The 12,951-nt window shown below is 38.7% G+C and overlaps 1 protein-coding gene across 8 annotated transcripts in view; it reads left to right on the plus strand.

Moving 5' to 3' along the window:
* LOC106879914 (anoctamin-8) overlaps positions 1-12,951 on the plus strand; it is a 111,185-nt gene that overhangs the window by 72,232 nt on the left and 26,002 nt on the right. For all 8 annotated transcript variants that reach the window (XM_052965812.1, XM_052965813.1, XM_052965815.1 and 5 more), the window contains 4 exons: positions 6,016-6,262; positions 7,321-7,556; positions 10,390-10,506; positions 11,821-11,948. In XM_052965812.1, the coding sequence (XP_052821772.1) occupies positions 6,016-6,262; positions 7,321-7,556; positions 10,390-10,506; positions 11,821-11,948 (728 nt within the window). The remainder of the gene's footprint in view (positions 1-6,015; positions 6,263-7,320; positions 7,557-10,389; positions 10,507-11,820; positions 11,949-12,951) is intronic.

A 12,951-nucleotide genomic window follows, 5' to 3' on the forward strand; every position in this document is an offset into this window, starting at 1 on the left:
AAATGTCACCTCCTACGAAAAGAACAAGATTTCAGGGGCACAAAAAAAAAGAAAAACACAAACTAATGCAAGTCCAGAGCCAACACCTTGCCTTCAGTCCCAATAGACTGTCAGTGCCCAACCCCAACCTGTGGCAGAAGCTTCCAAGCACGTATTAAACTGACTGGCCACAACCGGACACCCTATGCCCTACCCTCTTTCCTTATGTGATGTTCTTGGTCATTGTCAACAATGACAGACAAACTAATAATGATAATAATAATAATAATAATAATAATAGGTATATATCTCGTTCTTTGAACTGCAGAACAACCAACTCATTGAATCATCATCCAAAGTGGGTGAGTAACATCTACTCTTAACATAATTCTCAAATAGAATCAATATGACACTGTCCATAAGATGGCTGGATGTTTGAATTACAGGAAATGTCATTCCACAGGCTTCGGCACAGTTTCTTCTCTGTACTTTTGTCTATAGGTTTGAGTTAACTCACGTCTACAGTAAAAGTATTCTTCCAAGGTGCCTCACTGTAAGATTGAACCATCAATCCCAGAATCACAAAGTGGACTTCTTAACCACTTGGCCACATACGTCCAGGGTCCTTAGGGACTACCTGAACTCCTTCAGTACCAGGCCACTTTCCAGGATTATGGGTTACCATTGGTTGGATTTCATATCCAACCAACAACTCGATTCATAAACTCGGATGTGACCTGTTACTCGTACGATTCAGGAATGTCAGCTCAGACTGTTTGGTCATGTTGTTCGATTTCCCAAGTCAGACCCTGCTTACCATGCCCTCTTCACTGAGGATCTGGCTGGGTTGATGGCTGGTGGTGGTCGACCACTGTCACCTGGTCATGATAAATAAGGAAGTGTCTCAGAAATAGGGACTGACTGGGACTCTGCTCAACGGGTCACCCAGGAGGGCCCAGGAATATACTAACAAATGAAGGATGCAGCAATGTGCTACAACGGTGCATGCCTCCCCCACCTCAACACACACACACACCAACCCGACCTGTCACATGTGTATCACTTTCAGGATTAGTTTTTAAGTCTTTTTCAAGATTACTACAAGATTTCCAACTGAGATTACCATCAATCCATCAATAATGTCATGTATATATATATATATATATATATATATATATATATATATATATATATATACATCATCATCATCATCGTTTAACATCCGCTGCTATGGTTTTGGGTTAGAAACATTTTCTCTCTATTCTCTTGGCATGAAGTCAAAATCGATATTAGTTGCAACTAAATTCTGAAATATTTGATATAAATAATTAAGCAGGTAATCATCAGAGATAATGAGGTGATTAATTGTCTCTCAGTTTATCACAAGACCAAACATTTGGAAGGGAATGGTTTGGTCAGTTGAATCAAAAACCCCAGTATATGACTGGGATTTGCTTTATGAATACTGGAGGAATGCAAATCAACCTTGAAGAGAGAGAGAATCTAGGGGCCAGCAGTTTTGAAAGGTTTTCTCCATGAACCCCAGGGCTCAGCTGGTATTTATTTCTTTGACCCCGAAAGGATGAAAGGCAAAGTTGACTTTGGAGGGATTTGAACTCAGAAGATAAATGGCCGGAACCAATATTTTAATGGTTTTTCCAATCTACCTTGCTAATAATAATAATAATAATAACTAGTATAGGCACAAAGCCTGGAACTTTGGGGGAGGGGGGACAAGTCGATTACACCAACCCCAGTGCTCAACAGGTACTTATTTTATTGACCCCAAAAGAATGTCAAGCATAGTCAACCGCAGTGAGATTTGAACTTGGAATGTAAAGATAGATGAAATGCCACCTAGCATTTCGTCAGGTGTGCTAACGATTTTTAATAAAGGTGCAAGGTTAGAGTGAGTTGGAACTTTAAAAAGTAAATGTCACATTAGACACTTTTAAAAGACTGGATGGCCATGGCTGGAACATCTTTGGTTATTGGTCTGCTGGATCAGGACTCATTTAGGGCTAAACAACAACAAGGGTCACTGTAGAGACCCAGAGACAGGCTCTGTACTGTTGACCCTTCCAGGCGGGATTTTAACTTGTTTGTGTTTCAGCTACTGGCAATTCCAGTTATATATTTATTCTGGAGAGTTCCTTTAATTAAACATTGTTGGTGATTAAAATTCTTAGGTAATTAACCTCATTTGCAAATTAGATAATAAACTACACCATTTCCCTAGATTGTCATTTGTGAAGTATTGTCACACTGATGTGTCGATTAGTATAATGGAAGAAGAAGAAGAAAACCATTTTTCTTTCTTTTCAGTACATTTAGTGTACATCATCATCATCATTGTTTAATGTCCGCTTTCTATGCTGGCATGGGTTGGAAGGTTTGACTGAGGACTGGCGAGCCAGAAGGCTGCACCAGTCTCCAATCTGATCTGGAAAAGTTTCTCTAGCTGGATGCCCTTCCTAATGCCAGCCACTCCGAGAATGTAGTGGGTGCTTTTTACGTGCCACCTGCACCAGAGCCAGTCTGGCAGCACTGGCAACAACCACGCTCAAATGGTCCTTTTTTTATGTGCCACCAGCATGGGAGCCAGTCAGCGGCCCTGGCAACGATCACACTAGAATGGTGCTTTTAATGTTCCACTAGCACAGGTGCCAATCAGGCAGTACTGTCATCAGCCACAACAGCGATTTCATTTGCCTCAACAGGTCTTCGCAAGCATAGTGAAGACCTGTTGAGGCAAGATAATTTATATATGCTCCAGTATGACCAGAACATATATTTTTATTAATACACATTACCACAACAATCATTTGACTTATTCTCTTTGATGGTTTTAAATTCTCTGTAACACTTTTGATACCAATCCCTCTTCAGCTTGCTCTTGCTCTGTTGATACAAATTTTCTGTTTTAAAATTATCTAAATTTCAAACCTTCCCTCAAATCCCATGCTAATTTATCTTCCAAACATCAGCCTAATAACGACTTATTTTACTAAATTTTTCATTATTTTCAAAATTAATTGAAACCTAGGCAGAATATTTTGACAGAAATCTGGAAACAAAAGAGTTGAAATGATCAGAATTAAACTTTCCATCAAAATTTCCGGCTAATTTATGTTCCAAACCCCAGCTAAATAATGATAAAATAATTTTACTAAATTCTCTATTATTTTCAAAATTAATCAAAACATCATGTATTTCATTAGAAATGTGCTTAAAAAAAGATGTCCTTCAGTCCCTGAAGCATGGTCAATGCCTCCTGTCAGTTACTTTCACAAACTCATATCTTCTAAACTTGTCCAGGCTGTGGTCAGTCATGTTATCAAACATTGGACACTGCCAGACTATAATCTTCTGCTATAGCAAACTATCAGCCTCTTTTAATTCTGTGTATAATCCTCTATAAGAATATTACTAACTTATTCCCCATTTTAACCCACCACTATGGGGCCAGCAGTCTGTTGACCCTACATAATTCTATACTTGGGACTAATAGCCTACCAACCTTTTATAATCGTACATTAGGGGAGTTAATTTTCTTAGAGTTTGTGTTTGTGTGTGTGTTCTTGTGCGTATGTTTTTGTGTGTGTGTGTGACTATATGCTATACTAGTGTGTATATTACTCATCATGGCAGTCATAGAAACATACTTTTGTCACCATGACTAACATCAGGAAACATGGCACACATGCGATTATTCTAATTTAGCTCTCGTCAAAATTCTTTTGGTGCTTATACAAAATTATGAAATAATAAATTACTAATTTTCAAAAGGAAAAAAATGTATTTCCTTAAAACTTACTGTATTTAATGGTTGAAAAGACACAAAAGACAGATGGGCATCTTTAATGTTCCCCAATTTCAGCAGCACATCTTCAGGAAAAACGGTTTTTAGTGTATTAACCCGTTACCATTTAAATTGACCAGATCAGACCCAAATATTTTGTGTTTGAACTGGTCTCTTACAATGTCATTCTAAAAACAATCCTATCATCAAAATCTCAAAAGCTTTGAGATAATGTAGGATTAATTCAAAATTATGTGAATAAAAAGACCTTGCATTTGAGAGAGTAATCTGAATGCTGAAGGGTTGAAGCACGTTGGGAATTCAGCTTCTCGTAGACGATCTGGGCCGTTGGTTTTCAGATGGTTTTTTCTATAAAAAAAAGTGCACCTCATATATGCCACCGAATGTGCTAAATAAAACAAATTTCGTATTTATTTATTTGAAACACAAATATATGCTTTTGTTTTTCCAAACTTTATCATGATTACAATTAACTTCATCTACAAAACTTCATTAAAAAATTTGTATTTTTCAGAAAATTATAAGACACTCATCCTGCACCTCTTGTGATTCTCTCTCTTTCTCTCTCTCTTTTCAATGTAAACCATGACTGGAGACCAACAAGCTAACTTTGTATATCAGCTATTCTTCTATAGAGATTACGGATGTATTCTAACGTAGTATTCTTCAAACTCAATGCCATGCCATGTCATGCCAAAGTTGAAAATTCCGTAATTCCAGTGATTGGAAAAATACTGAATGACAATTCTTTTGTTTTTCTTCTTTTCTGATTAATTGTGATACTTTGCTTTTATTCAAGACTTCAGTCTGAGGACATGAGACAGAGACCACACTGTAGTCATTCCAGTTGTCTTGGACTAAGGAATCCAAACAGTTATTGGTCAGCATCAGGTTACATTATCTGTTTTGATACCAACACATCTTGGACCATCCCTTGTCTCAGGTGGGTTGGTGTCAAAAGGGTTCCTTGACTCCAGATTCTTCTTTTAAAGGCATCTAAATTAAGATCTTCCAACATAATTTTATGTGAATTTATGTTCAAAACCCTTTCTTAATAATGCCAAAAGATATTTACTAAATTCTTCATTATTTTCAAAATTTATTGAGACAAACAGAGTATTCCAACAGAAATATGGTAACAAAAAGGTTAATCATTGTTTCTGGTTTTTGTTATCCATCTGGTGATATGAGGGAATGAGTTTTCTTTCGGTTTTATCAATCATTTCTCTTTTTCAGTTCTATTTGCTCAAGAGCCATCACTTTGTTGATGGTGAAAATTTTGAAATCATTTGTCCTTTTAAAAGTCTACTTTTAATATGAAAAATATTCAGTTTAAATACAAAATGTCTTTGAAAAAATGACAAAGTTATTTACTTTACGTCTGTTTTCATATAAAAAAAATAAAATAAGGGATTATATCAGGCTCTTTTTAATAGGGTACATTATTGAAACTTAGGTTGTCTCCTTGATAGAAAGATTAATAGATAATCTTTTAATATTATTTAAGTAAAAGAGCTGGCAAAGTTGTTAGAAATGCCAGGCAAAATGTGTAGTGGTGTTTCGTTCTTCTTTACATTCCGACATTAATATCTTTACGAGGGACCAAGAGTGGCCGTAAGAAGAATCGAGGACAGCAGATATAGGGGGCAATTATGCAGATAAACAAATAAAATATAACAGTTTGGGTTTGTTATACAAAATGTATGTAAACATGGAAACTGAAGGAAAGGTTTGGTTATGCAACATGTTGTTATTTACCTACATGTGGTTGTTTGTAGGCTTCATGGTTTCAAAACCATGAAACCTATAGGCAACATGCTGCATAATTGAACCAAGCAAAACTGGGTTTATTGAGCAAGGTACCTTTTGAAAAGTCACCTGATGAGGTACATTTACACTGAAGGATGCACCGTAATCAATTGTATATCTTAGCTACAAGGAATTGGTCGAAATGATCTTTGTGATTAATAAAGAATCTGGTGAATTCATTTCTCTGTTTCTCTTAGCTGTTATGTGTGTGTATGTGTCTGTGTATAAATATATCCTTTTCTACTCTAGGCACAAAGCCCGACATTTTGGGGGTTTTCTAAATTTTAATTTTAGAAAACTAAGCCTTGGCACTTCTCTTTGCTTTTCTCTAAATTCTTCTTTCCTTCCTTTCTCAATTATTGGCCATCATCATTTCTATTTCTTGTTTTTTTTTAAAAATCTAGCTTATCGAGTTTTCGGTAAACGTCTCCTGAGAACCAGCCAGTTTGTGGTATCCAGTCGAATATGGCTGCACACGATACCAACACGGAACTGCGATGTCCTGATGACATTCCCACCCAAAACGGAAGACGCCAAGTTGATGTGGGTCCTGAAACAGCTGAAGGAAAAGGCTCCACAGATTATTGTCCATGTTCGACATCATGCCAAAACGGAAGTCTTTGGGTTTTACATGACAGCTAGTTACCAAAGGTATGTAATTCCTCGTATTTGGTTCGTCTTGATTGATTTTTAGTTGTTGGACTGTGGCCATGCTGGGGCTCTGCCTTTGAAGGTTTCAGTCTGTCATATTGATCCACAACTCTTATTGTATCGGGTATCATGAAGGGATAAATTTGACAAAGGTTTAGACACAGAAACACACACACACACACACACACACACATTATGTGGAGTTTCTAGATATCAGGCTTGGCTGTGTGGTAAGAAGTTTTGCTTCCTAAGCACATGGTTCCAGGTTCAAACTTACTGCGTGGCACCTTTAGCAAGTGTCTTCTACTATAGCCTCAAACTAACCAAAGGCTTGTGAGTGGATTTGATAGATGGAAACTGAAAGAAGCCTGTCATATATTTGTGTATGTGTCTGTTCCCCACCACCACTTGACAACTGGTGTTGGTACATTTACATCCCTTTCACTTTTGCAATTTAGCAAAAGAAACCAATTAGAATAAGTACCAGGCTTAAGAAAATAAATGCTGGGCTTATGTGGTGCCCCAGCATGGCCGCAGTCTAATGATTGAAACAAGATCAGTGTTTAAAGTCATTTTACTTCCCAGACTCTTCTAATGCCATAGGAAAAAGCATGAACATCACACATTCCCCATGTTACCATTTCCCAATCTTTGCAAAATCAGAAGAGCAGGGGACTAGATACCTTTTGGTGTTTAATTAGGATTCTTTACATTCTGAGTTCAAATCCTGCTGAGATGAACTTTGCTTTTCATCCTTTGGAGGGGAAGAATGGGGGTCGATAAGCTACAGTACCAGTAAAATACTGGGGCCAATGTAATTGATTAGCCCCACCTCAAAATTTCAGACCTTGTGCCCATGTTAGAAACAATTATTATTATTGTTAGTAGTAGTAGTAGTAGTTCACAGAGATTATTTACTGCTAATAAACTTTATGTATATCAATAATAAAGCCCCATCCCCAGTAATTACTGGTATAAAACAGATGAGTAACATTTTATTTTATTGTTTGTTTTTATAATTTAAAAAAATTTAATGGTGTTGTTGTTGTTGTTGTTAGTTTGTTGAAAGGGGCCGAGAACCTGTGTATCCGCAAGTCCCTAAAACAAGATTATGGTGGTGGAATGAAAGAATTCACTTTTGAAGAACAAGACTTATTTGAAAATATCCACAATGAAATGGAATTCTTCACAAGTCAAGAACGGCAAAGTATTGTTTATGGTATGCTGAATAATGTGCGCTCTACTGGACATGAACACATTCATGATATTGTATTCCGAGAAGGACAAGCCATTAGTAAGATTCTATTTTTCTCATTCCTTTTTGCATTTTATTGAATTCTACTTAGAATTCCTCAGTTGAACAAAAGGTTATCGCTTACACTTGCAATATTTTCAATTAGTCTTTGACAAAATGAAGGTTCACGTCTTTGAAATATTCTTCGTCTTTAGAATTTTGAAGGAAAGAAGCTTATTTGAAAGTGTATTGGGTGTTTTGTACACAGCACCAGCACTGACAGGGTGAGCAAGTAGTTTGCAAGACAAAAAACCCTCAACTGGGAGGGGGGATTAGTATTGAGAGGGAGGTGGGGTGGCAGCTTTGTGCCACTTGAGAGATTAAAGGTGTCTTACTGAAGAGTAGATACAGGGATTAATGTAGTTGAAAAAGAAAGGAGGAGATTGAGTTAGAGAGGGAGGGAGAGAGAGAGAGAGAGAGTGAAGATGTGGTGGGACATGCCCTTCGGGGACTTGGGGAGGGTAAGAATAGGTGAGGTGATACAGGGGTTTGGGAGAGTGGGCAGGGTTAAGATTATATAGTAATGTATATCATCATCATTTAACGTCCACTTTTCCATGCTGGCATGGGTTGTTAGACGATTTCACTGAAACTGCTAAGCCAGAGAGCTGCACCAGATTCACCTCTGAATTTGGTTAGGGTTTCTACAGTTGGATGCACTTCCTAACACCAATCACTCCGAGAGTGTAGTAGGTGCTTTTTATGTGCCACTGGCATGGGTACCTTTTACATGTTACTTTGCACAAGTGCCAGTTATGTGCCACCAACACAGGAGCCAATGAGGTGGCACTGGCATTGGCCACACTCAAATGGTGCTTTTTATGTGCCACCACCATGGGCACCAGTCAAGTGGCACTGGCATCAGCCACACTTGAATGGTGTTTTTTTGCATGTCATTGGCACGGATGCCAGTCAGACGGCAGTGGCATTGGCCACAACTACAATTTCACTCAGTTCAACAGGTCTTCACAAGCACAGCATATCACCCAACAATTGAAGGATACTTTTAAATGGGCCAGTTATGTGACACTGGTATTGGCTACGACTACAATCTCACTTGGCTTGCCAGGTCTTCTCAAGCATGGCATATTTTCAAAGTTCTCAGTCACTGGTCATTGCATCTGTGAGGCCCAACTTTCGAAGGTCGTGCTTCACCATGTCATCCCAGGTCTTCCTGGGTCTCCCTTTTCCACAGGTTCCCTCCATTGTTATGGTGTGACACTTTTTGACATAGCTGTCCTCATCCATACGCATCACATACCAGTGCAGTCATCTCTCTTGCACTCCACATCTGATGCTTCTTATGTCCAACTTTTCTCTCAAGGCACTTACATTCTGTTGTGTATGTACAGTGACATTACATATCCAGCAGAGCATATTAACTTTGTTTCTTTCAAGCTTACGCATGTCCTCAGCAGTCACAGCCCCTGTTTCACTGCCTTGTAACATGGCTGTTCACACACAAGGCATCATACAGTCTACCTTTCATTCTGAGCTAGAGGCCCTATATATATATATATATATATATATATATAGTTCAAAAGATGAAAACAGGTGAAGGAACAACAAGCAGGTGTATTAGTTTAGCGCTCAGGAAAAATGGGGAAAAGTCTTTGTTTTGAGGCTATGCTCTTTGACAGAAAAGATTAAGACGATAAAAATGGAGAGAGAAAAAAATGTGTAAGGATTAATGGTTCAACAGAATGAAATGGCCAGAAGAAAGAGGCTGAATGAAAGGGAGATATTAAAGGTGACCAGGACGAAGCTAAGGTGCACAAGCGTGTGTGTTTGTGAGAATGTTGTGTGAATGGGGGTGAGTGTGTGAGTATGTATGTGTGGGGGGAGCTGAAAATTATGTGGACTTATGTGTGTGTGTGTGCATGTGCATGTGCATGAGTAGTTTAGTGCATACATTAATTGGGGTGATGTGCATTTCATATACTGATGTGTGTGTGTGTGTGTGTGCATGCGTGCGGTTGACGTGTGTATGTATATGGACAAGGCTGACGTGTGTGCATGTGTCTATGACCATATTGTGTACATGCATATTGTGTGTGTATTGTTTGTGTTCTGGCATTTTGTGCCTTTTGGAGTGAATACTTTGTGTTGTGGGGGGAATGCATAGAGGTATGGGATGGGGTGGCAAGAGATAGAGGTTAGGTGGTGGGATAGGGGTGTGGGAGTACGCATGATGGTGTGTGGTGTGTGTAATGAGTTGAACAGTGTGTAGGGGTGCTTGTATAGTGGCCTGTATGTGTGGATAATAGTGTGTGGCGTGGGTGCTATGAGGTGGGAAGGTGTTTGTGAGTGTGTTTGGAATGGTGTGTGAAGTGAGTAATGAGTTGAACAGTGTGTATAGGTGTTTGTATAGTGGTATGTGTGTGGTGAGGGTACCAAGGTAGGCAGTGTGCAAGTGTATAGGTGGAAGGGAGGTGCAGTTGAATGTGGGAATCTGTGGGGTTGATGTTAGAGGAAGAGTGGTGGTGAGTTGAGACCATAAGAGGCAAAGGAATGAAGAGAAAAAATTAATTCCTGTTCATAGTGAAAGCAGGAGTCTGGGTGGCCCCTGTGCAGAGACAGTCTGAACACAGACAGATGTTGTAGCAAATGACCAGTGAAGTGGCAATGGTGTGAGACCAGAATGTCATTGCTGAGTATGTCTCGGAGGTGCTCAGCAAATTGGTCAACCAAGCAGCATCCCATTTGACCAATGTACAGGTAAGGACACAGAGAGAGCATATATATATATATATATCATTAGATATATGTGTTTATTAAATATACTTTTACAAATTGGTACTCCTGCTTATTTTTTTGTTTGTTTTTTTTTCAGTTCCAACTTTGGTAACAAACAATGTCATCTCTAACGTCTTCCCATTGCACAACAATGATGACCTGATCCGACTGCGTAATGGCTGGGTGAATGCATTTTGTAAGACGCAACCTCTGAGTAAGTTCTTCTCTTATTCTTCTCTACACTTTGTTAGACCTAAACTAATAGTAAACACTCATCACATTTATATATCTAGACTCACATCTTTGTTTGTATCAATTTAGTTTTGTAATAATTGTTGTGTCTCAGGCCAGCCCTGATCCAACTGACCTGTGGTCAAAGGTGATCCAGCCTTGACCATTCTGCCAGTTTGTATATTAGAGTGTATTATTCAATTTGTCCTTATCATTTGAGGCAGACTTGGCTGTTGTTTCTAGCAGGTCACAGACGTCTCTTCACTGGCTCATATTGTAGTCGTGGGTCAGCCAGATTTTGTTGAAGCAAATTTTCTATGGCCGGATGCCTTCCCTGTCACTAACCCTCACCTGTTTCCAATCAAAGTGATATTTCCCCATGGCCAGATATGTTTTTCATGGAGGGAAATAACAGCATTGCTTGTATGACTGTGATGCTTGTTAATAACTATCAGATGATGTCAACACACGCACACACACACACACACGATGCAATTACATAGTTTTTGTCTTCCAAAACCACTTTCAAGGCATTAGTTGGCTTAGGGCTTAACTCTTACTGGCTTAATTCCCATATTTGTTAATAGGTACCATGGATTTTAAGGAAATTAGTCAGCCAAAAGTTGTGAGTTCAAACCCCTCAGTAGACAAAAACCAATGTCTCTCAGTGGTTTGATCTTATGAAAGGCTAGTGCTGCCATCTGTCTCACTACACAGGAAGACATCTCTCACAAATGGACAATATAGCATGGAGTGGAAACCCATACTCAGTTGAGTTTCACTCAATAATGCACATACTTTTCTGTTACTCTAGATTTCAATTCACTCTAGAGGACCCAAAGTATACCTTATCCAAGTTATGTGTTGACGCAATCCCTACAACAACCTGTGTCCCTGTTTGTTGGGTGAAGCAACTATGAGGATTGGGGGACAGGAAAAAAAAACCTGCTATAAAACAGCATCATAAAAGAAGCCTTGTCTAGCCTATGCCACTGTGTGTCTGACCTTGTCTTGACATCATGTGATGGTTGTAAACAAGCATCACTGTCATACAAGCAGTGTTGATAATTTCCAATCTTCTGTGAAAAAACATGTCTGTCCATTGGGGGAAAGATCACTTTACCTGGAAACAGGTGAGAATTGGCAACAGAAAGGGCTTCTGAATGCAGGAAATCTGTCTCACCAAATTCTGTTCAGTTCATACATACAAGCATGAAAAAGGGGACATTAAAATGATGATAAAGAATAGTAATATAACCATAACCCTTAATCTTTCAACCATTTCTTTTCTTTCCAGATCAAATCTGTGAATACTTTGGAGTGAAGATTGCCATGTATTTTGCTTACTTGGGACATTACACAACTGCTCTATGTATTCCTGCTCTTATAGGACTTCTTGTGTGGACTATGGAAGGATATGAACAGGTTGGCACCAAATTTTAAGTGAAATATTCTGTTCACTGTTTTGAGACCATATTCCAAATGAAATATAATCTCCATGTAATTGATTTTGAAAATAATCAAGAATTTGATTGGTTTTACTAAAATGTCTTGTACTTTCATGACAAATTTGATGTTTGGAACGAAACAAAAAGTTCTTCTAACCTAAAATTATGATGAAAGAATTTAATTTGGGTGTATTTACTTTAAATTTGGAAGTTTTTTTTTTTCTTATAGAATTAGAAGTCAGGTAGTTTAGTGACAAAAGAGTGCTCAAAGATGGTCAATTGGTTTATCAGGTGTGGCTGTGTGGTAAGAAGTTTGCTTCCTAACTTCATGGCTCTGCATTCCGTCCCACTGCATAGCACCTTGGGCAAATGTTTTCTACTATAGCCTTACAAGTGGATTTGACTCCTGGAACGGTTAGCGTTAGGAATGGCATCCAGCCATAGAAACCATGCCAAATCAGGAACTTGGTGCAGCTCTCTGGATCATCCACTCCAGTCAAACCATCCAACTCCTACCAGCATGGAGAGCGGACATTAAATGATGATGATGATGATGATTACAATCATGATCATCATTATTTAACATCCATTGTCCATGCTGGCATGGGTTGGATGGTTTGACCAGGGCTGGCAGGCTGGAAGGCTGCACCAGACTCCAGTCTGATTTGGCATGGTCTCTACAACTGGATGCCTTTCCTAATGTCAACCACTCTGAGAGTGTAATGGGTGCTTTTACATGTCACCAGCATCAGCCACATTGCCTCTGTGAGGCCCAACGTTCGAAAGGTGCTTTGTTTATGTGCCACCAGCATGGGTGTTAGTTACATGACACTAGCTTCAGCCATATATATATATATATATATATATATATATATATATATATATATATCAGTTAAGAACCAAGATTTATATCTCCAGGTTTGGGTGCAGTTATTTACATCTTTTCATTCCATACCTACAGATGTTGTTTCTGCAGCAAG

Source organism: Octopus bimaculoides, chromosome 2 (assembly GCF_001194135.2).
Source record: "Octopus bimaculoides isolate UCB-OBI-ISO-001 chromosome 2, ASM119413v2, whole genome shotgun sequence".
Taxonomy (NCBI): domain Eukaryota; kingdom Metazoa; phylum Mollusca; class Cephalopoda; order Octopoda; family Octopodidae; genus Octopus; species Octopus bimaculoides.